The sequence below is a fragment of the Dermacentor variabilis genome, chromosome 11 (genome assembly GCF_050947875.1).
Source record: "Dermacentor variabilis isolate Ectoservices chromosome 11, ASM5094787v1, whole genome shotgun sequence".
Taxonomy (NCBI): Eukaryota; Metazoa; Arthropoda; class Arachnida; order Ixodida; family Ixodidae; genus Dermacentor; species Dermacentor variabilis.
In genome coordinates, this window is record NC_134578.1 from 69,508,121 (window position 1) to 69,535,331 (window position 27,211).

The 27,211-nt window shown below is 44.9% G+C and overlaps 1 protein-coding gene across 1 annotated transcript in view; it reads left to right on the forward strand.

Moving 5' to 3' along the window:
- Positions 1-27,211, forward strand: part of LOC142564349 (venom metalloproteinase antarease-like TfasMP_A) — a 63,018-nt gene that overhangs the window by 23,740 nt on the left and 12,067 nt on the right. Inside the window, exons 4-8 of the mRNA XM_075675322.1 lie at positions 5,650-5,789; positions 6,578-6,630; positions 12,830-12,938; positions 20,088-20,261; positions 22,656-22,800. Coding sequence (XP_075531437.1) covers positions 5,650-5,789; positions 6,578-6,630; positions 12,830-12,938; positions 20,088-20,261; positions 22,656-22,800 — 621 coding nt within the window. The remainder of the gene's footprint in view (positions 1-5,649; positions 5,790-6,577; positions 6,631-12,829; positions 12,939-20,087; positions 20,262-22,655; positions 22,801-27,211) is intronic.

Here is a 27,211-nt window from a genome sequence, read left to right on the forward strand (position 1 = left end):
GTAAGGAGTAGCAGGCTAGAGACACGATCTCCAGGCTGTCCTTTTCTCCTTTGTCTTCATTAAAATCTCCTCCTTCTCCTTTTTGTATAGGCCTAAGTGTTCCTGCCCTAGGTTTAACGCATACTTTCTATGTGTGGCGTATGGGGAACGGGAAGAGCGGACGGTCACCTAGAATGATTTTCATTAATTCAATTCATTCAATTCAGTTTATTTGGACATACATAGGTGGTACAGGATGTCCACGAGGCGCGGCAAATGGAGGCAACCATGCCGCCTGACAGGGCCTTCCCCTCGGGATCACACATTATGACAGCAGGTCGGCATGACAAAATACTGTACTACATTGTGAGATCAATGAAATCAGTGGAAATTCAGAAATACAATGCTGTGTCACATATGACTAATTATCCTATGAGTTGATATTATCATTGATTACATTGACTGACTACATTGATTACATCATTCAAATTTCCGGAAACAATGATCTAGATAATCATTCAGATTGCACTTGCTCGAGATAAAAGAAAGGTACAATTCTAAACAAAAGAGGCAGGAGCAGAAAGCATCATTTTCATTTTTTTCTTAAATTGAGAAGAGGCTTTGCAATCATTTATGCAGTTGATCATTAAAGGATAAGTGTTACAGAGTGTAACTATTTGATTGTCTATGATCTGAGTACCATAATTTGTGCGTGACTTCGACCAAACCATAGGTAGAGTGCGCAAGTTATGGGTAAAGTTCCTGTTTAAGTACTTAGTGCAGAAGGATGTAAAATCATGCTTAATGTTATGAAAAATAAGTACAGCCATTGAGAAAGTGTAAAGTTGATAGTATGGCAGTACCTTAACTGCGTCGTACAGGGATTCTTTTATAATAGGTGCGGAACGGAATACCGTCTTCAACGCCCTGAACTGAAGCGAAAGAAATGCGGTCTGAATCCGATATGTTACATGTACCCCAAACTAGCTGACAGTACATAAAATAGGAGTGAACTATGTAAAAATAAATCTGCTGTCTCAAACGCAGAGGTAAAAGATATTTTGCGCATTGCAACAAACCGATAGACCAAGATGCTTTCAAACGAACCTGATCCACGTGATCTGTCCATGTTAAGTCATATTTTAAATAGACGCCCAGGAAGCGGCAAGAATTTGTTGGCAATAGGTTGGTATTATAGATCTGTAGTTGGACGTGATGATTCGAGGGCTTGTTTTTGGGGCGGAAAATAATATATTGTTATTGAGCTGGTTATTGCTATAGCGGGGAGTGGGTCGTTTGTCACTGTACTCCGGATGGCAGCTATCAACCAGGCACGCAATGGGCTGAAACACCACACTCTTGCCCTTCTTAGTCAAAAACTTTCTCACACTGTCTATGCAATTTTTCCACTGGTTCGTCCTATAATGCTACGCATTGAAAATCTACCCACACCACCAGCAGTGGCATATCTTTCCTGATACAGATCTGTCAGTACTTCTCCCTTAAACGCCCTTAAAAATCCAGTCAGGAAAGACACGCATCCTCGTTCATTTTCTCACAAGAACGGTGAAAGTTATGCTTACGAGACTTCGGGCCGGAGTGGCCTTCTCACTGTCGCATTTACCTTGAAATAGGCGCACTTTGCGTTGGTCACGACGAGCCCATATTATCCCGTTCCAGTGACGGAGGCAGATGTGTGGACATGTCGGCGTGTACTCCAAATACAAGGTGGCTGCTGCTGCAGTGGCAGTACCAGCTATGATCGCTGGGTACATGGTAACAGGTACAACAAGACTGCTTGAATTGATATAAAAACAAGCCCTTACAGCGCAAATTAATTAGGCCTCAATCTACATGCTTAAAACAATCGTTCAGCGCAATGAAAAGGAGTGTGCAAATTAACAATTTCTTCATTTAACCTGCAACAGATCTTACACAGCGCAAATGCAAATAAAGGGTGCGCTATGCCCGGCTTTACGTCACCGTTTTACAGTAAATAATTACTTAATGATTATATTTTGCGCCTTTAGGTATGTTGTATCCTCATGTGTTCTTGGCTCCTATTATTTCCAATATATATAAACGATCATAAGCTATGGCCTCCTCACTTAACCTGTTCGGTAAAAGCAGCATTATCTACCACACATATAAATCTTTCGGAAGTCATTCTCTTTCGGAAGCCATTCGGAAGACAGTAAAAGTTACGATGAACTGCCCTACAGTAAGGGAAAAACATAGAATGTGTCTCTTACCAACGCCCTGAAAAGTTTGTTTCCAACAAGCCTGTCGAGTGGTGAAAAGGCTTTCTCTGAAATTTTCTAGGTGCAAGCATCAATCGTGGGCCCTACTTTTGGTCCTTTACTCAATATAGGTGCACCTTTTGCGCTGCTCAGCAGAGACGTTGAACCTAATTAAACGAAATAAATACTCCTGCTGTAGATGTGCGTGGTGGTGTTGGGCTTTGTAAAACTGAATACTTACTATTTTAATCAATTTCTATACAAAAATGTTCATATTCATTCACTTTGGTCATACCGTATATGAAGCACAGCTAACACATTTTAACGCGCAGATAGATTGTGCTTCTCTCGCATAGTCTACGACAGGGTTAACTTATTCATGTGCTAGAAACTGTTCTAAATGTTACACTTGCATTCATCTCACATAGCAATGTCAGTTAGCCCAGCAATTCCCAAGTAATATTGCGTTTCACTGCAGCCATTCCACAGGTACGTTTAGTGCGAAGGACCGCGCTCTCTGCAAATTCATTCTCAATATGGCGCCAAATGTCGGTTTTAAAATGTGCTTAGTTTAGAGCTCTTCACGGAAAATTAAAATAATTTTTCTCATTTGCACTGCATCGGGCTATTGCAAATGGAAACGCTATTTCGTACAGCGTAGCACTGACGCCGAGCGGCGAGAGATTTTGCAGGAACATGCACGCACTCTAAAGATTTCTCTCACTGTTACACATTTACATTGAATTTTGTATATGGGTACACTTCCTGCCTCTGTATTCCATGTTAAATTTTTGTCTTGTATAAACTTTACCCCGTCTACTCAGTGTATTTTATTGGGACTGTTAGGTGATATAGTAAATCAGTACTAACTACGCAGCATTTACTCATTGAAGCACTCGGGAAAATTATTGGGTTTTATAACAAATTAGGCCTTGAATGGGAATAAATTTGTTATGCTACGTAGATTCTTATGTAATACTGATGCAAGAACGCTAAAGTTAACCCCAAGATCTCTGAAACTAGTAAGGTTAATGAGTATTAGCTGGTTTCAAAGGCGCAGGTACAGCATGCATAACAACAAAATATTGGAATGGGCTAGTGGCGGCCAATGAGCAGTTGAATAGTAGGAAAGAATTTGCTTACTCAGTTCTAAAATTAACGTCTGCGAGTTTTAATTATGCACCCAAGAACTGTAAAGTGTGCTCTGTATATATTGAAATTTCTAGACTGTAGCGATATAATTGAATCTCATGATCATATATGATTAGGTGAGAATATTACATGTATTTGTTGCCAATGTTTCGTGAACATCAGCACCTCTGCTACATCACCATCTGATGGTAACTTTTGAATTGTGCAAGGCTTCACAATGAAGAATACGCAAGCAAAGAAAATGGAACACATGCAACATTCCCTTTTCGAATCTACATATAGCGAAGCTTTCCTTAAATGCACAAGGAGCACCGAAACACGCGCTTGTGCTGATTCGATGTGAGGGCAAAGTGAAACCGAATGCTTTGATGGAGTTGGCGAAGAAAGCATGCACCTTCGATCAAAAGCAGCACTATAGTAATTGCGAGAGGGAATTTGGCTTTCTGCGCCATTTGCTTCGGGTATGAGACCTCCCCGTGGAGGCGCAGATGCGAGAGTCCGCGCGGTTTCCAGGTCGCACAACGCATGCGTAACGTTAGGCAATCTCCAAGAGCTGGCCTCTTTTCCGTCTCATCGCGGCTTTCCGAACCACGGCCCCCTTGCTCTGCGCACCAGCAACCAACGATTGGAAAGCGCAGGCCAACTTTCCCCGTCTACTTCCCACTGGTACGGTCGAAGTATGGTCAGCGCTCCTAGATAGCGACACCGTCGCGCCGCCGACTGTGAGCAATTCGGCGGATTCGTAAGGACCTGGCTTGTGAAACACAATTAGCCATTTTGGTCCATGATTCCTTGATTTTTGTCCATGAACGTTGATTCTAATCTTCAAACTGGCGATATGTTCGTACATTTTGCGAAAGTCTTCGACAAGGTTCCTAAAAAGAGCTGGCTACAAAAATTTATTGGTTAAACTTATATCCTAACGTGTTGCAGTGGATAAAAGGATTTCTGGCAAACCGTACGCAATTTGCTCACGTTAATAATCAGGCCTCTAAATCTCTTCCAGTAATATCAGGCATCCCGCAAGGGTCAGTCTTTGGTCCCCTTGTATATTTAATATATATTAACGACCTACCCACTCAAGTCTCCTGTAACGTCCGTATCTTTGCCGATGGCTTTGTTATCTATCGCACAGTCATGAACCCATCTGATCAACTAGCTCTCCAAAGTGACTTAAATTGCGTCCAGGAATGGTGTAACCAACGGCTCATGTAACTAAACTCCGATTTACACGTCACGATAGCGTGAACACACTCTTATAAATGCCTAGGCGTAACGTTGTCCAACGATGTAACCCGGAACGCGCATGTCACGAAAGTGATATATCTGCTAACAGAAGCATTGCATTCTTAAAACGGCATCTACGTCAAGTGCCACCAAACCTAAAATTGATTGCCTACAAGTCACTCGTACGCTCAAAGCTGGAATATACCTCTCACAACTGGAGCCCTAACCAAAAATATCTAACAAACTCTCTAGAATCAGTACAAGATCATGCCACAAGATTCATTCATTCATGCTATTCATATAATGCCAGTGTATCAACTTTAAAAGCAGAATCCGGTCTAACAATCCTGGCTTAAGAACATACAACCCGTATAGCTAGTATGTACTTATTCCATAATTTCTTTTACAGCTCACCTCAACATCCACCCTACATCAGTGCTCCTGCACGCATATCACACCGCATTGGTCATTGCCTTCGAGTTGCCCGGCCACGTGCGCACACTACCACTTTTGCCTCATAATTCTTTCCACACTTAACCTGGGACTAGAATGGCCTTCCAGACGGCATCCCCGCAATAACCTCCCCATCCACGTTTTTGAACTGTGTAATTACCATACTTACCAGTGAGAAAACGTGTGCTTAAACATCTTTTCCTTGTGTATTTAATTTCTTTTATACACTGTATGCTACGCACCCCTTATGCATATGTAGCGCCAATCGTGGCGGCCTTTAAGGTAATAAAGTGAAGCGAAGGGAACGCACAACGAGCCGCAGCAACAGACAGTCACGGTAAGCAATAGAGGCGCAGGGGGGTCGCAAATAAATATCCGCTTGGATATGCCTACTAGACAAGCGAAATACCTTTATTTAGGAGCAGAGAGGTTTGCCAGAGCAGAAGTATACATTCGCTTGCACGTCATGTTGCAATGAAAGTGAAGAGGTAAGGAGTGTTCCACGCTTCTAGAGAATGTAGGTTGTTTGTATGGTAATCAGAACCTTCTCTGTATGCTTTGCAGTGTAATGACGAGCATTTGTTGTATCTTCTTTCAGGAATATACAGAATTTTTAAACAGAATGCATGCCGACAACATTAACTTAATAGACGCATTCACACCGGATCCATTGTTAACCTTTACGAAGAGAAACATTCATGCCTTTTCTGGAACGGATGCAGTGTTATACCTGAGCAGGTACAAACTAACATTGTTCATAATTTATTTGCATATCTGACACATGAATCAGCAGTGAGAAACATACTCACGCGTGAGCGATGTTACCTCTTTTTAAAATTTTTCGCCTGTTGGAAATTATAATTGCTAAGATTCATTCATGCTACCACAATGGGAACCCCCCCCCCCCACAACAAACCAGTGAGAAGCTTTTATACAGCAAAGGCATTTGCCAGACCCAATGATATATGTGAAGGACAAATGAGACATCCACCCAAATATAGCTAAGTTCTACAAAGGAAATTCGGACCAGGACGAATTTTGCTTCGACTGCGAAGCTTTTTTTTTTAAACCTCTATGGGTTTCTTTTGTAGCACTTAGCTTAATTTGGGTGGATGTCTCATTTTCTCTTTATTAATTACTTCTCTCCACCCTGTGGCTTTCTGCATAACTCTTACGTCAATGATATATGTGTATATACAGGGTGTCCCAGCTAACTCTAGCCAGAGCTGAAAATATCCGAATGCCACGTAGCTGTACGGAACCAAGGCAGTTTTGTTTGCCATCGCTTGGAGACACTCAAAATAATTTTTTTAAATTCCGTCTAATTAGGTAATTAGTATCAATTACATACTTAATTATTCAACTTCTCAAATGTTATAATTAGATTAAAAGTGTCAGTGAGAGAATTGTAGACGGACATGAAAACCTCCCGCCCAAACTATTCGTTGCTCAATACGTGGTGCATAAAAGCGTTTTTTTCGTGATTTAGACTCCTTCTAAAGTTTCATGACCTTCGCAACTTACAGCCGGAGGTTCGCCCGTCAGCCTCGAGGAAAAACCAAGTATATTCAAGTGAAAGGTAATTCCTGTTTGTTTATAAACGTACTTTCAAAATGCACTCAACATTAGGAGTAACTGCCGTATAAAACATAAAACTGTCCCAAGTATAAAAAAAATGTTTTTGCAATGAATTTCAGAAAAATGTTAACCTTCAAGTGACATAAACCAGTGCTTTCAAATTCATATACAAAACCTCTTGCTTCTTTTATGACATGTTTCTCACTAGATTATAGATATCCTATCACAACTGCAATAGAACCGATCCGACCACGACTGTCCACGGTAACGCGTTACCATTTAATTAGTATAATGGTACAACGTATTTTCGCCGTCTAAATGAGTTATGTATGAGGCATGTACTGCATCGAGACTACTTTCACACTTCCCTAAGAACACTCGGCGCCAACTAGCGCCGCTGAAGCGAATCCTGCCCGTAACCTTGGAAATGCAATGCGCACTGGCGGATGCGAACACTGAGAAACGCGCCATGCGGCAACCGGGTTCCCCTCTCACATTTTGTTGTGGACATGCGGCGCCATCTAGTACCAGTACCCAGAAATTCGCGCTGGGCGTCTGAGACAAGAAGCGTGATGCGCTGGTGCTTGCAAACTGTGGGAAATGCTCCCTCGCTGGCCTCACATTCAGCTGCACATAATCATTGTGGCACATTCCCAGTGAATCCATGGCGCAGCTCAATAAAGCGTAGGCGTGAAAGGCGTTCATTGAAAGGGGCGTACATTCAGTGCATTTGTGGCACAGCCTGCTAATGCGTCGGGTTGCTGTTCTTCAGGGGGCTTTGTGACGTGTGTTCTATGACGCAAGTTGGCGCAAAACACGTTCATTTAAGAGCGCCGAACATATACAGGCACATACACAGTGACCCAACTTGGCATCAAAAAGGTCGATTCGAGACTAGCCCAGACCGAGTGGCACATACCAAGTTCTAGAAATCGGCGTCACAGAGCCTTCGTACAGCGGTACCTACCCAGTCCCCCGCCTACAGTGACCCATCTCAATGGGAGAAAGTTTTCGTCTTTCCCGCCGTCATGGGTGACTGACAGCATGTGGATAAGCACCGCTTTTCGACGAAACTCTTGGACGCTGAATGGAAGCACTGACTGGGAGACTGGGAACTAGTACGTGTGTACAGCTCTTCAATTAACCTATCTCAACACCACTAGGTGTGCCACAGGGAATGTGCCACAGAGAATGTTCCGCTCTAGACAGACAAAAAAGATCGCTTAAAAATTTCCGGTGTGGAGCGTAAATGAACGTAGGTCACAAGGGTTGCTCAAGGACGTCAACGCGGCACATTAGCAGGCTATGCCAGAACTGCACTGTATATTTCAAGTTGGTTTACCCCCAAATTTAAAGTGGCTCACATTCAAATTTCAAGTTGGCCCACCAGCAAATTTCACTTTTCCCAGCCCCATATGTCCACTTGGCCCAGCCCCAAGTTTCAATTTGCCCTTCCCCAAATTTAAGTTGGTCCACACCCAAATTTTAATTTCGCGAATGTCGAAATTTCGTGTTGACCTACCACCGAATTTAACTTGGACCACCCCTCAATTTATGTTGGCCCACCTCTAATTCATGCTGGCCCACCTCACATATAAAGTTGCCCCCCCCCCAATTTCAAGGTGGTTCACCCCCAAATCACAAGGTGGCCCACCCCCAAATGTCAAGTTAGCCCACCTCCCAATATCAAGTTAGCCCACTCCCAAACTTCCAGTTGGCCCATGCCGAAATTTCATTTGGCTGACACCGAAAATTTTAGTTGACCCACCCGCGAATTTCGGTTGGCCCACACCTGCTATGAGTTTACCCAATAATATACCAGGGCCCTATGTACAGGGTGTTCAAAATTAAGCGTCATGGTTTTCTTAAAATTAGGCACGGGAGGTAGGTCACGCGAGCACCACCTGTGCAAATAAGTTATGGGGCCAGGGTGACACAAAATGAATGAAGATTATCGCTGTCAGAAGCCAAATTAACTGAAATTGAATAAACTTTTTGTTGACTGCAGTAAGCGGGTATGTGTCTATTGAAAAATTAGAGGTAGTCGCGTTTCTACAAAGTATCGGTTGGAAGAATTCTTCACGTATGTCTGTGCTACCCCCCCCCCCGAGATATCCCACTCCAAATTTGCGTTTTCATTCGCATGATTACGCATGCAAGAGAGTTCCGATCGGCGGAAAGCTCATCCCTTATGTGACGCGGCAGCTGCGTGTGGCGTTTAGTCTAACAACGGGACAGAGGCATTGGCAAAGATAACTGTACCCTTCTCCTCTCGGCTGACGAAATAAAACAAAATCGAAGAGCCCGGAACCGCTGTCGTAACGCGCGACCACGCAGCCTGGAACGATGGTTGCTGCTGCCATGCCGAGATAATGGTGCATGCGGAAAAGCCGGAGGGCAGTGCGCGTGCGTAATAATGACTAGAAGAACGCGCATGGTCCTTCTCTGGGCTCCGCAAATGAAGTGATTGCTGATTTGCAAGCACTGTAAGTTTTATTGAAATCAAGATCAACAACTGCACGGCACACCGGGCTGTCATATCTTGATTTCTTGGTTTAATCTAACGCGGCCTCCATCGTGTTAGACTAAACGCCGCACGCAACAGCCGCGTCCCATCAGGGCGGAGCTTCGCACCGATCCTTACTCTCTTGCATGCGTAATCATTTGAAGTACAATTAAAATTTGGAGCCGGTTATCTCGCAGCAGAGACATGCTAGAAGGATTATTCCAAGTGAAATTGTGTAGAAACATGAATGCCTCTAACTTATGAATACAGTCATGCACACTTATTGGGGCAGCCAATAAATAGTTAATTATTCAACTTTAGTTAATTGTGCTGCTTACAGCGATAAGTATCATCACACTTTGTGTCTCCTTGCCAAATCAGTTTTTTGTACAGGTGGTATTCGCGTGCCTTCGAATGCCTAATTTCAAGAAAACCATAATGCTTAATTTTGAACACAGGTATACCTATGGGTATTGTCATTTGATATTATTTTGCTGCTTTAAATTGCTTTTAAGTTTATTTAGTTGCTTTAAAGTTAACGTAATGTAGAATTGTAAATGGTAAACCATGCTATAATGCTCAATGGGAACGTCACTGTTATGATGCGACGAGGATGAAGCCAAAGCATGATTCGTTCGATGCCAGAATCGTGAGAAGTGTACGAAGGGCAAAGCATGACCCATACTGGAATAGCTGGTCTTTTGAAGAAGACAGGAAATAATATTTGAAATTCACTTTTTAAATATAGCACATTTCCAGTTCTTAGGCTATATTGCTCAAGGAGGTGGCATTTTTTGCGCGAGAAATCAAAATTAATGTTAAGCTAATTCAGTGTCTTAATAATTACCTGATGATTAACTGATGTATACACAAATTGTAGCGAAGTAGATCACAAGGTGGATTGCATTCGAAACAATTCTCTGGAGGACACCAGCTTTCATGTATTATTTCCTGAACTAATATAATATAATTTGACATGCATTAGATATGATTTGATAATATCATGAGATATTATTTGCAGCTACTTTTATGCTTTAGTTTATAAACGTAAGTGGAACTACCGCGTACTTCTTCCTGCAAGTTTGACGGTTCCAACTTTCCGTTAATTCTTCAATGATACATATTGATTTTCGTTCAAGAGAACCCCACATTTCCTGGGTAGACCAGCTAATGGACTAAAATACTGTTATCTGCCACTGCCAATTAAAAAAAATGTACTTAAAACCTTTCCAAAAACACCAGTTACGAAGCACCAATTAGGAAGGCGTATAGTCCTGTATACCCCTTCTTTCGCAGTGGCTCATAACCTGTCTTGGGGAGGGGCCAAGAATAGACACGTGCTTAGTCCCATACATCAACTGGCCCCTAAACAATCGCTAATAAAAGCATAGAGCAAATGCAGCGAAATTAGGAAACATAAAAGAAACAGTAGAACATTATGCGGTGTTCGAATACGGGGTCTGTGTGCTTAAGAAATTCGCAGAGACAATGACATATGTACATTTTAACTAGTGATTTATTTTTATTATGGTGAACAAATGAACGCAGAGCTGTGCTACGTTGTTGGAAATTGGTAATATGCCTATGATGATACCATTGGCCAGAAATAGAATGGCACTTACAGAATTTAAGAAAATCAAAGTGAACATTGACTATTATACATACATTTGTTAGAATGTCTGTGAGCGTTACACAAACATGTGAGTTGGCAAACTATGTGCTTGCGGCGTCAAATGAATCGCGAATAGCGGAGTCTGTCGCCGAAGCATAACTAAAGGCATACTGCGGGCCATCTAGTCATGACAATTGACATGTGCGCGCATTCGATTGGACAGTACTCCGCAGAGATGTCGTCCCTATAGGTTCATACTGGTGTTCCTGTTCTCGTTCTCTTTTATTTGAAAGCGAGCGAAAAAGAAATAAAGCAGCCCTCAAGCAAAATAGTGCAGTAGAATGGCAGGGTAATCGCACAGTGTGGCGAAACCGGATGTGCGTTCGACCGATTCAATAATAGTACCTAGTCTGCGTTGACTCAACAACTGTACAGCGTCTTTTCAGGGTGTGAAGCAACCAGATCAGCAAGGGTAGCGCATGCGCACCAAGTTCACTTGTAGCATACCAAAGTTTCATCTGCCGGGCTCTTCACGACTGGGCCCCTGGCACGATTATTCGGCGCAAGCTTCCCGGCTTATTGCACATAGCAGGAGCTTCAGCACCCGCCATGGGTCCTTATCTTTCTTTAGCGTATGCTCCTCTAGTGCGTATGCACAGGAAAATAATGAACAAAACGTGCAAAGCTGCAATCCAACTGTGTCATATAATTCTTTCGCGCTTCGTTTTCTGTCCGTGCAAGTGGGCTACCGCGGCCCATGTTATAAAACAGACGCGTCCAGGTTCGCTGTTATCCAGGCGTATAACCGACTGATGCATGTGAAGCGTGCGGACGGAGAGCAACGCTGCGACACATCCTCTGGGAATGTGCCCGCAATAACGGCACTGAGACCGCCGCCGTTCGCGACGCGTCCATAACCATGGCCGTTACCAGAGTACAAGAAGCCTTGCGGTCCCTTATCCCCGACGCGGCCCCGGCTGCGGAGGCCGCCAGGGGCTGTCTCTGTCGGCGTGGCCGCCGCTGGGAGGCTGCTCTCAAAAGTTCGGAGCTAGAAGACCAGCTCTGGGCCATCCGGCAAGTCGAAGGTGCCACCCGAGTCAAGGACTTCGAGCCGCCACCTGAGGCCACCACAACCAGAGCTTCCCGACCATTCTTTTTATTAAAGTTGTTTTCTTTCCTTCCAGGTTCACGCGCCCTTCCTCTCTCCGAAAAGCAGGGAAGATTCCGCTGAGTTAATCGCGGTAGGAGTGGTGTCATGGCTGTGGGAAGGGCCTAGCAGACAAAAAGTGCGCTTCGACTGAGCTTGTACGCACGCGCTGCTCTTGCTGATCTCGTCGCTTCGGGCCGTTAGAAGACGCTGGCCGGCTCGCCAGTCTACAGTTACTGTATATCGCTCCTTGCGGCAGCTATACACAGCAGCCACTCTAGGTCAGTCGACGCTCGCGCAGTAGTCTTAAATAATCGGTCGAATGCAATATCGGTGTTCAATGAGACGCGAACTGCGGTGCGCGTGGTACAGTTGACGCCGCGACCATTAGTGCTCCGTAATCTCATTCCGCTTTCGAACAGAACAGAACCTTACCAAAAAGAATATTGCAGTATAGGGGGAGCACTATTCCGCAGAGTGGTCATGCCGGGTGTCTGACCGTGTAAGACGTGATGACAATAAGGCGCACATTAGAGGTGCAGTTATGTTTCGGCCATGAACTACCGGCTGTTCGAGTTTGAGTTGACCCCGGTAGTTCAGACTGCTATCGTGACGCATTGTTTCGTTATTGAGATCAGAGGAACTCTGACTGGCAGCAAGTTGTAGGTACCGGATAAGGGCTGGTGTACCTACCTCAGAAACTACTATTGTACGCCGAACCGCGTGGTTGTTGGCAGATAAGTATTTGTTATTAAGAGAAACAAATAAGCAATTCTGTTAAGCAGGGCCGTTAGTAGTCAAACTGCTGTTCAAAAGATTGCTTTCGTAGATTATTTTTGTTTACATCTTCTTTCTCTTCGCGAACACAACTATTATTTATGTGAAATGAAATACTATTGAAGCCATTACGCTCTATTCCATATTTCTCCTTCAAGGAATGGCTTATACTGGTGGCGCCTGTAGCGATCTTGGTGGTGCCCTAATATGGGTCGATACTGAAATAATGGAGAGCGCAACATTAATTACCCACGAACTACTTCACCTGTAAGTACGCAGCATTGCGAATAATTGAAAGCGTTGAATAAAAATATTTCGTCCGTTTGATGTGTCGTTAAGAATGAGTATAGGGTAGGGTAAGTTCTGCACAGATCATCAATATGCCTATGTTATCATGGAAAGCATCAATTTCTTGTACGTATCTTTCTAAAGATTTCTTATATCAGCGTGTACATATAGAGCCGGAAATCATTTTTCCGCAGCTGTAACGCATGCCGTTTCCGTCTAATGTTTTTTTTGCACTCTTCGAGAACTTCACGGTTATGCGTCTAACTTCAAATTAACTTCACCACGGGTTACGCGTGCAAGTTCTATGTGCACGCATAACCTCCTTCCCGACAAATTGGGTTGCTAGGTCACAAGGTCCATGGTCAGAAAAGTAGAGTGTGTGATGACTGTGCAGGAAGAACCGGGCTTGCAACCAGCCGCCACATCAAATTGGGTCCCTGAGTATACCGGGTGTCTCTTCGAACCCTTTCAATTCTCTTTTTAGAGCGCAGCTCTTTGGCGTCCGTTCCTGGGTTTCGCGTCGTCGTCGGCCTCGTAACCAGCTCGGCCCCCCTTTCATCCCCCCAGCGCTAGCAGCGACCGACTGATACCGCTGGATGCCGCTGACGCCGCTAGAGAGTCAAGATAACGTGACTGCATAGAACACCGTCGCCGCCATGCAGAAAGAGGAGGAAAGGGCCCCCCCCCCTGTATCGGCGTCAGCGGCATCAGTCAGTCGCTGCTGTCTCTTCCCTCCTCCCTTTATCGTGTTGTCCGCTTGCTGCGCGCGCTTCTGCCCCCATCGTTTGCCGCTGGGTGTACACGCCGCCCCCCTCCCCCCTCTTCCTGCGAGTCTCCGTTTGTCAAAGCGCCGGCTCGAACTTAATTCCTTTCTTCGCTCCTCCTCCAATGCAACCCCTGTGCGGTGGCAATCAGAGAGCCAGATCGGTGGCGGCGGATCTGTATATGTGCACCGCCCGAGCCGAAATTGCCGCTGCCGTTCGCCCTGTGCGGTGGAAATCAGAGAGCCAGATCGGTGGCGGCGGATCTGTATATGTGCACCGCCCGAGCCGAAATTGCCGCTGCCGTTCGCCGCTGCGAAATTATCTGCCAGTTCTTTCTGAGCCATGAGCGAGACGACCGATGGAAGTCCTCCGTCTGCTGCTGCTGCTGCTGCTGCTGCTAAACGAGCTGCCAGAGCAGAGGCCCAGCGCCGTCGCCGTCAGAATCCAGAGGTGCGTGCCGCCGAAGCAGAAGCTTACCGTCGCCGCCGTCGAGATGATCCAGGAGTACGGGAAATATAAAAAAAAATTCTGTGATAGCGCATACATGTGTTGCTCGATTTATTTGCCTCAATCTATCGAAAAGGTGAAACAGCTAATTTGCTGCGCTCAAATTTCGCATTAGGAAGTAACGTAATCGTCGGTAATTTTTTCCGATAGCAATTATATGGACGCTCCAGACGCATTTCTGCCGTCGCCGTGATTTTCGGTATGAGTGAAAGCGTGTAAGGGTGAGCAGGCGAAATGGGAGCCAGAAACACAACCCGGATGTGTGCTTTATCCTATGGGGCGCGAGGCAGTGGGTAGGGGCAGGCAAGGGAGGAAGGGCAGTCTTCTTCGGTGGCTGTTACAATGCCTCAATGTCTTCATCAGCCTCCGCTCTGCACACAGTGGAGCCAACCGCGACTTCTACTACGGCGTTGGCCACTCGAATCACGGACGCTGTGGTATACGGGTTGGTGCACGCCGCAGGGACGCGTTGCCGGCGCCCGTGTGTCTTGAAAGCGACCTGCGACGTGGCTAAAGTGCGCGCCCGGACGGGCCTCATTTTCAAAGCGCTCTGCCATGTTTGCAGAGTGCGCGTAGTGCCGGTAGCTTCGTATGCGCTGTGCTTTCGACGTTTACTTCACGCTGAAGCGAGACATGCATGAAGGTCAATTCGCTTGCTGATGCCGCGATTCCTCACTCCAGAATTTTCACAGCGAGTTTCCGCGCTCATCGAGTGAGACGTGCTCATGTTTACCTGCGCACGCGTGAGCCCGTGCTGATTAATTTAGTTAAAACCCCTTGACGGGCTAGTTGGTTGGAATCTATGATTGAACGTGTAAGCGTGACTGAACAAGGACGTGGAAAGAAGCAGACACACAAGGACAGCGCTGTCTCTGTGTGTCTGTTTCTCTCCGCCTCCTCGTTGAGTCACGCTTACATATTCTATCATTGTTAGTTTAGTTACTAAGCGAATGTTTACAGCTTTAAACCGCCAATATGACTACTATCGTTGCTTCATACAGCTATCTACTAATTTGCTATCGCAATCGGTTCTTTCGCTTTCGGGCGGAACAGAGAATTTATCATTTTTTTCTTGCTTCCTGTCACAGATAACACAACTCTAATACATGAGGTGGTCTGCTGGAAAAGGCGGTCATAGCTTGCACAAAGAAATTAAATTCATAATAGGTTAATTAACAAAAATATTCTAATTAGGTTTTAACTAATTGCTTTGTGGCACATTTTGCCATTCAGGAATTCTGGCCGAGAAACTCTCAAGGCAGATACCGCTTGGAACGAATTCTGGGGATGACATCCAGTTTCAAGATATATATTGCCGAAATTTCCGGAGAAATGCATAGGTGCTCCAGTTGGTTTTGGGTTTAAATTCATAAAACGACATCTTGTTAAGAAAGTGGAACGACAGTGCATTTTACCGCCAGTTTGACGGCACATATCTCGTAAATGGTGTCATCTGCACAATTTTCAAGTGAATATGCTTTGCCGTCTCAAACATTAGAATAGGTAAATTGCAATATGTACCATAACGTAACTAAAAAACTTACTTAATGAATTTTTGTTAATTAGTCGATTATGCACTTATTGTTTGTTCAAGTGATGTCTGCCTCTACGAGTAGACTAGCTCATGGACTAGACTTGTGCTATCGGGCACAAGCTATGATAAAAAACATTTTGAAAGTGTTCACTCAAACCTCATATATATGTTCCCGTTTCTATATGTTGCTCGTCAATGAACCATTTTGATAGATAAGATTTAGTCACTGGCTATGTACCGCTGTTCGATGACCCTCTATGACACATACTTGGGTCAAAGGGTATGTGGCGCTCTTAGATTAACCTATTTTACACCTACTTGGGTCACAGACTATTCGTAAAAGATTCGAGCATGTCCATGCGGACGGGGTGGAATGCCTTGAAGTGGTTTAATGGGTTCTGGTACCTCGGCGGACTTCAGAGACGGTGACTTTCTCCGCTGAGATTCACGGCAGCGTTTGACATATCAAAGATTTGCCAGAATCACAGGTCAGCAATACATCCCGTGCGCGTTGACGAGTGTTCGTGAGGAGCGCCGGTAGCCAGATGTGAACTTGTCAAGGCAAAAAATAGGATATCATCCTGCTGGTATTATGGAACACACAAATGCTAGGCAAAGTCATTATATTTTGCGTTTTACAGCGAAGCTATATATGGCTAGCCAATTTGTGCGCCCGCCCGCCGCCTGTACGCCGAAAACTCCGGCGTAACGCCATTCCCATGCGCCAAAAAAAGCGCGCGATTGGCTTCTCCAGTAGTGACGTCATTGCTCTGCATCGAAGCCGAGCGCGCGCGCAGCAGTTGCTCTCCAGCTCCGAAATGGGTAGGCCTCGCGTCATACGCTCTCCTGAGGAGCAGGCAGCTTTCGATCAGCAACGGCGCGTGCAGACCCGGGGACGAGCCCGTCTACGCCGGGCCGATGCTGCATCCCGGGCAAAAGAACAAGTTCGTGCAGCTGAGCGCAAGCAGCAGCTGCGTACCGAGTGTCCGGCAACCTACCACGCTGTCACTGAATCCACCGTCCGGATTAACCCAGTGGTAAAAACCGGGCCGCACGTTTCGGCTTCGCTGGCTTACCACCTGTACAGAGTGCTTGGGTGGGGATTTTTTTTAATGCAGCACTTCTTCGTAAACAAAAAGACGTCAGCACAGAAGATAAATGGTGTGGTATCCGTGTAGCGCTGTCATCTATCTAGTCGATGATATGTGAAATCTCATCGCCGAGGTGAAGTTGTCTAAGACCATTGCGTTAATATTGCCTAGAAAGATGTCATCGTTCCTTTCATTTTCGCTCGATGATTCGGCGAGTGGCCAGTCTGGCCAGCGTCTTCGTGCTTGCAGTGAGACTTGCAATGATTACGTACATCAAATTCTGGTAGTGGCAAGCTCGACTCTGCGAGTCGCCCTGAAGACTCACGCATGTTTCTGAACCAACACAGTAGTATGGCGACCCAGCACTACTTTGAAGGGACGGCCACAGAGATAAAAGCAAAACATCGCCCACAGGACCAGGAGACGCTCTTTTTCCGTGGTAGAGTAATGCGTGTCAGTATGGGGAAGTGAACGGCTGGCATAGGCTCTTGAAATGTCGTCTGAACGTTGGACGAGTACTCTGTCAAGACTAGTGTTGCTAGCGTCACTATGAACCTCGGTGTCCGGCTCGCCATCCAAACGTGTAAGGACGGTCCCTAACTGCAAGCGGTGTAGTAGTTAGGCGTAGGCCGTCCTTCTCATTCATCTAGGCAAATGGCGCGTCCTCCTTTGTAAGGCGAATCAAGATTTTCTCTAGCTTCTGAAATTTTCGAATCAAAGAGCGAAATTACGCTCGGCGACATTCTTCTTGGCAGGAGCAGAAAATGCGTCTACAGCAACAAGCCTGATGGGATGGTGTGGGACGCCTCTCGCGCTTACAGCACGCCAGAGAAGCTTGAGCTCTCGATAACCAAAGTGACACTTTTGGGGTTTAAGTGTGCCAATAGCCGGTGAGATTGCTTCTAGAACGCTCCAAAGAATAAGAATGTATTGCGTAGATGTTTCAAAAAAGAGAACCGTGTCACCAAAATTGACGAAACAATTCTATATGTTCAGTTCAGCGACGATACGTGCATCATTTGCTTGATAGTGTCTTTGGCGGAGCACAAACTGAAAGGAAGCACTCGAAATTCGTAGAGGTCATAAGGAGTCACCGAAGCAGTTTTCAAGCAGTCTTGTTCATTTACCGCGATGGGCCAGTACCCGCCTTTCAAGTGGAGTGACGAAAAATACAGGGCACGCCGTAGTCTTTGAAACTAGTCATCGCTACGTGGCAGCAGGTAAAAGTCTTCTTGTTTGACGCCTTTAAGCTTCCTCTGGTTAATGCAGAGGATGAGTATTTTGTCTTTCTTTTTGACTAGAGTGACTGGAGACGACCATGAGGTGTTCGAAGCTTCGACGACCCCAATGTCGAACATCTACTGTATTTGTCTACGAAACGATTGCCGTTTTTACGGCTGCTGGCGTATCGCGCGGGCGTCGTGGTATCTGGTGATCCACTGTTTTGTGAATGGAGCCTGGCACACCTTAGGAAAATTCGTAAAATGCGCCCTGTAATAAAACAAGAGCTCGCGTAGTGAGTGCTTTCTGGTTGTCTTTAGATAGCCCGCAAATGAAGTCTGTGTGGCCCAGTGACATGTCAGCCATCCGCACTACTTCATAGGCAAATTATTCAGCGTCGGTGTCCAATCACCGCGGAAAAGGCGTCGATGCTCTTTACTAATGCTGGTGGCAAGCAAATGAGATAGGCTATAGCGAAGGTACGTTATACTGCTGGCCGCAAAACACCTGGTGACGCAAGGTGTTATAAGTTACCTTCTGTGACTGCTTCACCATCGTGCAATCAACTAGAAGTCACTTCGACTAGGACTCTGGCTCATGGAAGAAGAGTGAAACTGTCGGCGGAAACGCGAAGAACGTTGCAGTAGATGATTCGGTCAGGTGACAAAGTGATTAGATGCTCACGATTGTCATTAATAGCACCGTATTTTGGCAGAAAGGTAACCCCGAGAATGACGCCGTAAGAACACTCTAGTGTAACAAAGCAATATCGAGCTTGCGTCCATGATCAAATAAGGCATTGCCGGACTTTAAAAGTACCGAAAGGCACGTGCTTTTATGCGAATAGTTCAAGCAATCAAATAGGCGGTGAAAATACCGTCATACTGTATAAAAAGCGCCAAAATAGCTGTCCCGAAAAAAATATTGGAGGTGTTTGCAAATGAACATCTGAAAAATGGATGTTCACAAAGCATTTTGCGCAAAATGAAATAATAACATGTATTTTAACATGGCGGAACGCCAACCGCAGCAATAGACAATTGATATCTTTTCTTTTGTAACTGGGTGATAAAATACCTCGCAACTACCTAACTCCCTTTCCCGGAAGCCAGAAAAGTTTCCGCATATTTCCAAATAATCGAAATGTTCAAAGTTACATATGCGGAAATGCTTTGGAATACTTGCTTCCCATTATTATACCAGTAATCGCAAATAGACATCACATCTGCTATGCTTCAAATGAAAATCGCCGAACTGGATCAGATTAGAAATTTCGTTAAAAACAAAACTCGCATGACAAATTTAATGAATAATTTCACACCCCCTGTAAATGAATAATACAGTTGCCTGCAATCAGTTCTATGCAAAAACATCTGCCTGCGGTAGTTGACAATCTTAATCCTGTTCGCAACTGAACAAACCGTAAATCTTGTTGCTCCTAAAGGGAAAATAAAACTCGAATAAGGTAGTATCCTGCACACAGTGGTCAAAACGATAGCACAACAAATGAATTTCACGTTACGAGATAGCCGCAGGCTACTGGTCTATTTTCACCAGCTGTGCATATTGCGAGCAACTTGTCGCATCATTTTAAAGGCATGTACACAGGACGAAATTGGACAAACATAAAATTGTTGTGTTTAAATATGTATAAGATATGCGCGGGCTACCTCTAAATTTTAGGCATCGGTAGTAAATTGCTCATAATTACTGAGTGAAAGTGTGATAATTATGCAGTTGAACTAGTGCTTTGCGCATTAACCACAGTTATGTTGCGGCAAAAAACATAATAAAGCCATGGTCACTTACACGGAGATTGTGCTCTCTGGCTCAAATAATTTTATCTCAATTTATTGGAAATAACTAGCATTTCTACGCTCTCGAATTGCGAATTCTCGAATTGAATAGTAGCACGTGCTGTATAGGGCGGTCACTTCGCGTTCGAAGTTTTAAGGATTCACATAGCAACAATGTGCGCTAATTATTAACGCCTTACTTGCATGTTTTTCAGCATTGGGTCAGTACATGATGGGGAAGCAGCACACGCTTACCTCAAGGGCAGCCCAGGGGCTCAAGGATGCCCGGACGAGCGAAAATATATTATGGCGAAATACGTAAAGCCAGAAAAAGGTTCCTTCCTTCCATTGTCTAACTGCACCCGCGATCAAGTTAAGGCTTTTCTTGAGTGAGTTATGCGCGTTTTCTTATCATATAATTTAAGCGTAAAATTGCATTTTTTGATCTTATTCCTATTAGATATATGTGTAATACGCCGGTAAGATCTTGTATAAGTTCGCGGTATTGATAAATAAACGAATAAAGAGTCATGGCGCAAGGAGTGTTAACCCGGTGCCAAACAATACGTCGGACGTACGCACTAACAATCTACTTGCATTCATAAGGAAGCCCTGGAACAGATCAAATGCGAGAGCAACTATATACACTCGAGAAACGTTTCTGCCGTCGTCTGCACCGCGATGTTACGCAGAAAGTCCAAGGACGATAAAATCGTCGCCGCGCCGTATGCAACATGTGCGAGTTCAAAGCGTGTGAGAATGAGCTGAGGATGTGGTTCAATGTCGCGCGCGCAAGAGAAGAAAGTGAGGAGGAAGGGCACCGTGTTCCGTCGTGCGCAAGCACCAGAGGGTTGGAAGAAAAGGGAAGGGCGATCTATTAAGGTGGTCGCCCGGGCCAAATCTTAAAAGTGATCTGCAATGAGTGGAGAGTCTAGGTGCACCGAGGGCTAATCGCATCGTGCGCGCTCTACTCTCGCCACTCAGTTCGCGTTGCAGCGAGAGGCAGCACGATGGTCAATTCGCTCGATGCTGATACCGCGCTTTCCACCTCCAGCGTTTTGACAGCAGGGGATTTCCTCCTTTCCTTCCCTCCCCTCCCTCTCCCTCTCTCTATCTTGTCTTTCGATTCCCTTTTTCCCGTCCTCCAGAGTTGGGTAGCCAACCAGAAGCATTTCTGGTTAACATATCTGCATTCTCTCTTTATTCCCCCCTTCTCCGTTGACAGCAAGTATGCGCGGTCATCGAGTGAGATGTGTTCGTGCTTGCTTGTGCGCGCGTGACACCGTACTTGGTACTTTAATTAGTAAGCGAATGTTTATAAGCTGATACGGCCGATAGAAATACTATCGTTTGTTCATGTAGCTATCCGCTACCTTGCTGTCGCAATCGATGCTTTGCCTTTCGAGCGATATTGCGACATTTCTTTTTATCGAAATCAAGGAATGCACTTGAGTGTGATATAAACTGTGTTAGAATACTAGCGGCAGAGACACTTAACACTGCTTACGTGTGAGAATGCGAGAGCATTATGGTCCCTATCGCGAAGTGTTTCTTTCAGAGCGTTCCTTGTGTACGCAAGCTCTAGCCTGCGTTTTAATTGCGTCTCGGTAAGGGCAAATGAAAACGCGCCAAGTGACTCAGCGCGCTCGCGTTAATGTCTGCGACACGTTCCTTTTGCCCATCTGACGTATGTTGTACAAGTCTTGCGCTGTTCTCCGGTTTGTCTCCGGATCACCCTGTTTTCTCTGCATTCATCAGGGCTTCACGTCGTAAGTCCATGCCACGAGACAACCTCTTTCTTTTCTTCGAACGGGGAGGCCTTCGCTTAGCTCACATTTTAGTAATACGGCTTCTTACCCCATAATATTTCTCCCTAATGATAAACATACAACGACGCCATGACGACAACAGGATCACGTAACTCAATTGATGACAACGAAAACACGACAGCGTGACGACGAGGGTATGGTGAAGATGACATCACTAGAGTCGGATTACAAAGCTGGAACGATGACGATATAGGGACCACGACGGCATCACAACAAATGCAAGACCACTACATGACGATGGTGGCATGACGACGAAGGCATAATGAACGTTGCATGACGAAGCTAGGAGTGAGATCCAACGGCCACGACGCCATTAAGACCCCGAGTCCATACTTTGAGGCCCTCGCTAGTTAACAACTTGGGTCAGTGAGCCCGGCTGACGACGGCATGAAAAGAGCCAGATATCATGAAGATGGAATGACGACAATGAAACGATCACAATGGCATCACGAATAGGAGCACATTCCTAGTGGCTCAAGTAGGGAAGAAGCTTAGCCACAGAGTCAGCTTGAGAGGTTAGTTAGCCAGCTAGCTAGTAGACAGACAGACAGACAGACAGACAGACAGACAGACAGACAGACGGACGAACGGACGGACGGACGGACGGAGATGTCATCACGGTCATCATCATCATCATCATCCTATTTTATGTCCACTGCAGGATTAAGGACTCTCCCTATTACAGTGAATAGACAAGCTCAACTATGGTGAAGTAGTAAAAGAATGCTATTCGCATTGAAACGTAAACACAGAGATAGGCATCGCAGGTCCTGTGACATAACCTGTTACAGCACCTGTAAGACAGCACAAAATAATGGAGACACCGATGTCTCCTTCGTCATTTTGCTTTTCTGCTACAATATATTATTAGGCAAACACCAACTAGCCGAGAACAAATCCTGATACAGTTACAGGTTTTGATTTTGTAGTGAACAATTAAACCTTTTTTTCCAGAAGTGATCGTGGCCGATGTCTTTTAACTCATGAGGCGCAACTGTGGCCGCCTCTATCCGAAGCACTCATACGAAACCCCATTGTGTATGGATCAAGGTATTGCAGTTACCTCTACAACAGTACTCCTAGTGTGGAATATCAGCCGGTAAGATGCGCAAATGTTTGCTTTCCTTTCGTACCAAACGTCTACTTGCAATAAGCCGTAAAAATATATGTGAAGTTAACGGCTGCGTCATGAACCGACAATTTTAATTCCAAGAAAGAATTTTGATGTTATTTACAGGAAAACTAATCAAAATTTCCCAGAAATATGCATGAACGTGAGAGTAGTGAATGTTTTAACTTATGAAACTTTTACTTTGCAATATTACCAAGCCTTAAATATTGCTTGGTTTAATCGGTTAGAATCAGTGGTTTCAGGCACATAATTTCAACAAAGAGAAAACGTATTTTATTAGGTGGTGCTTTCTAGCTTCTCCTTATTCATGCTTGCCAATTTTCTCGAACAATCCGGGAAACCCCAGAATTCGGACCAATCGTACCAAGTGCACGTACGCGGGCATATATCTCCCGAAAAGCTGCCCCAACCAACCCGCTGAAAAAAATTAAACGTCTCGTGCAGCAAAGCCATGTCGTAATTCCTATTGTGCGTTTTGTAGCTTGCCATCACCAGATTTAAATCCAAGTCATTTGTTGTCACGCAGTGTGGACCTCTCTTAGTTCGCTTCAGATCTAGACATACGCGGAGTAGCTCGTTTGAAGAAAAAAAGGTGTTAGGCGTTGCCAAATGCCCGGTTGCCTTATGTCACCTTCTCATCTAAACGAGCATGGTCTCGATGAGTGGAAGAATGGTCATTGTAACGAGACATAGTACGCGTTCCAAATTTTACATCGGGCACACATTCTCTCCAGTAGCAATACGAGGGGGTCTATATGCTGAATATAGCTACTAAAATCCATTCAACGCTGTTTCTGACGTTCTTGTGGCGAATAGAGCCACTTGGACAACCTTCTCAATTAGTACTGAGGCCATAGTGAACTTAGCATGTATTTCTTAACTATAAGCCCGCGCACAGTACTAGCAGCGATAGATCTAATAATAGTACCGGCAGAAATTTAGACATATTTCTGACAGCGCTGTGATCCAGAAATTAACCTATGACTTTTTCTTTTATCTTTTGTTCATCCACCTGCTATCGCTGGCAGAATTCTGATTTTGTGCACAATGTGGCCCACCCGCTACACGCAGCACATCTTGAATTACCTATGAAATTTGACCAAAGTCGATAAAATTGAAGAAATGCGAAATCGGTGATGGAATTGACCTCTCCCTGCACATAAGTTCAATGCTCTACTAGGTCGTTATCCTGCACACATTTGTCTTTTGCCAAAGTTGCTTTTGTGAACGTCTGGAGCCTGGGTTACGTGTTAGCTTCTCACATTTCTCAACTGTGGCAGGTGGCGCTTTGGGACACCCAGTTAGACAACACCGCCTTTGTTATTGGCCCATCAGTTTCTTTAGATATTAGACCGTAACATACAGGGCTACTCTTGCGTGCGGGACAGGATGCTTAACTTCTTCAAAAAGAACGTTATTACGTATACGATTATAAACAATCACTCCTTACCGACTGTACAACGATGGCTTCACGCCTGCCGCATGTAACTGAACATAATTATTTAAGTGTCAATGTCCTTAAAACATTGCCTTGGAATGTAAATATTGCTTGGTTAATCGAGTAGGAAACCATCTCCGGATAAAAACATTTAAGACGCACGTACAACCCTGAAGGAAACTTCATGAATGTGTGATTAGTGAAGAGCCTGAGCAAGGAAGAAAAGGAAGAGGAGAGAAAAGATTCCGCACTCAAACTTAGGTGCAGTGTTTTGGAAGACACGACGACACGGAAGAGCCAAGCAGCAGAGCGTAAAGTACAAGTAAATAAAACAAAAGGGGCCGATCGCATGAATTCATCAAGTTTCAACAAACCAAACGGGAACGACAGGCATGTCCTAACAAGATCAATCCTCTGCCAGGGGCCCTAGAACGTAAAACTATTGCAATGTGATTTTGGTACAATCTCCAGGCGTCAAATTTACGTAACCACCGATGCAAGCATCGGGCGGTGACCCGCAGCGTTGCCTAAACAGCCCAATCATACGCTCTCCTCGTTTATAGGAGGTCACTTTTATTCCCTTTCAAAACAAATAGGATTGCCTACATGGAGCGGTTTTTCTCATCAAATCGGTTGACAAGAGGCGACAAGCACACTCAAGTGGAGAGTGTTTTGATGGGGCCGAGCCAGTGCACTGAAAATCGATAACCGTATGAAGAGGGTGGTGCCGTTGTCTGCGGTTCGTCTGCTTTTCCTTACTTAGCTTGCGGTGGCTAGTCGAAAATCGCGGCGGCTTGTAACGGACAGTTAAGAATGCCGCTAAAGCGGATCCAAAGAAAATGAGTGTTGGCAGAGCGATGTCGTACACTTGCCGAAAGGGCTCGATAACGTTGTACGGCCGCGCAAAAAGTTTTCTTATGCGCAAATAAACCAATGCTGTCCGGCCGGTACGAGTGGCCAGTGCCTGAGCGATCCGAGACAGACATCTTCGGGGCAGTGACCGGCTATTCTCAGAGAAAAAAAAGGTTTGTTCGGCATATTAATGCCCCTTTACTGCGTACACATCAATTTGACGCAATGACTTTTCGCAGCTTTTCGACGTCGAGTGACAGGCAGGTGAAGTGGATGCAGCGTGAAACAGTTTGACCAATAGCAGAAGGTTTATGGCGAAAAGGCATTGAATGAGAAATATTTATTTTTCTTTCTTTTCGGTCGAGTCATGCATAGTCAGTGTGTACCCATCATGTCAGATTGGGAGCTACTGCAGTTTTCGTGACGTCGCATGACTGACAGGAAAAGTGGCGATGGTCCAAAAAAATCTTTGACCTAACGTGGGGGCTGATTGCAGAATTGGAATAGAAAAGTTTGGAATAGCTTCACGTTATGGCGCCTCTGGAGAAACACAAAGACGAGAAGAGAGGACAAAGGCGAAGTGCGTTGCATAACGCAGCGGAGTTTCCGGAAGCGAAGAAAGAAGGTTGGACGCCGTAAAACAATTTAAAGGCGAGCCGTCGGGCTCCGAATCCTAGCCACGAAGACTGCACTCGTATGTAGAACAAGGCTCCCCTGTGGGGGACGAAACGTCATTTATATTTTACAAAATAATTATTATTGTTCAGCCTTGTCTTTTTTCGTGATGCCTCTTTTTCATCTTCCTTTTCTTTTTCTAATACGCAGTTGGCAGTTGAGTGCCGCTCGCCCTTTTCCTTCCTGATATATTTTATTCAAAATGCAGCGTTGTCATTCTAAAGCTACCTCTGCACTTTCCTGTGGAGTTCGCACACCAAAGACAAATCGCAATACGTGCTGCATATGCATTGCAATGTGACAAAAATTTGAAATATTGTTTCTTAGTGTAGACCTACAATCCCACAGGCCCGGGATTTTTGGCGCGGAAACAACTGAGAATGGCTATTTTTTTGTCTTTGATTTCGCATTCAGTAGTCCAATAAGTTTGAAGTTTACTTAGTGTATTGATTCAGATATATGTGATAATTTCTGAAAGTTTATGTTGGATTTCCAGAATACCGCAGGTGTTGGCACAATACTAAAGCCAGCCATGTCATTCTTCTTTTGTACCTGAAAGAGCTGTTTAGCGAAACTACCTTGTCAGCCCTCGTTCTTCCCAAAATAAAGGTGATGTGGCGGTCCATTGAATCACTGTCAGTTCAACTGTGATAACTTCAGATTCTAAAGTTCTAACAAATACTGCATTTTAAAGCGAATGAGATTTTCGGTGCCATCTCATTGAAAGAAGTGAATTGTTCTTACTGCTATTTACACGAGCTAGTTTCAACGTAAATTAATAAGGAATGAAAAATCTTGGCAAGCAGAATCGATCTAGTATGAATATTGAGGCCGCAGTGAGACAAAGAATACTGTAAAATTTAGAGGTGGAAGGGCAATGTGACATAATTACCTTGATTTAAGCGAGCTATTCAACTTGATAGTATCAGCGCACATCATAACCTATGTCTAGTTCTAGTCCTCGTACTTCACGATGCTTTAAGGATACTGTGCAATGTGGGATTAGACGTACCACTCCTTGTTGTACGTGTGTGCATAAAGCTTAGACCTTAGAAGACATAAAAGTAATGTCGATGGTGAAGCATGTGTACATTCTCAACCCATTCAAGCAGCATGAACAACGTGGTGTCTTCAGGATGATGCCTGAGTGGGACGGCACGACACAGCAGTAGTGGCCACCATCGCCTAGCGCGACCGTCACTGTACCAGGACAGGATTCGATCATCAGGCGTTGGACTTCGCAGTTGTTCCTTGGACTCTTATGATCGGACAGTGGTGGTACTGACTTTCTAGCATCTGCTGCAGCATCGTCGCACCATCTGCTGCGACGAATCCCTCGGTAACGCTAACAATGCGTCCCCTCGGACAGACCTGTGGCTACAACAAGGCGAGATTCGTTTAGTGGATCGAGCG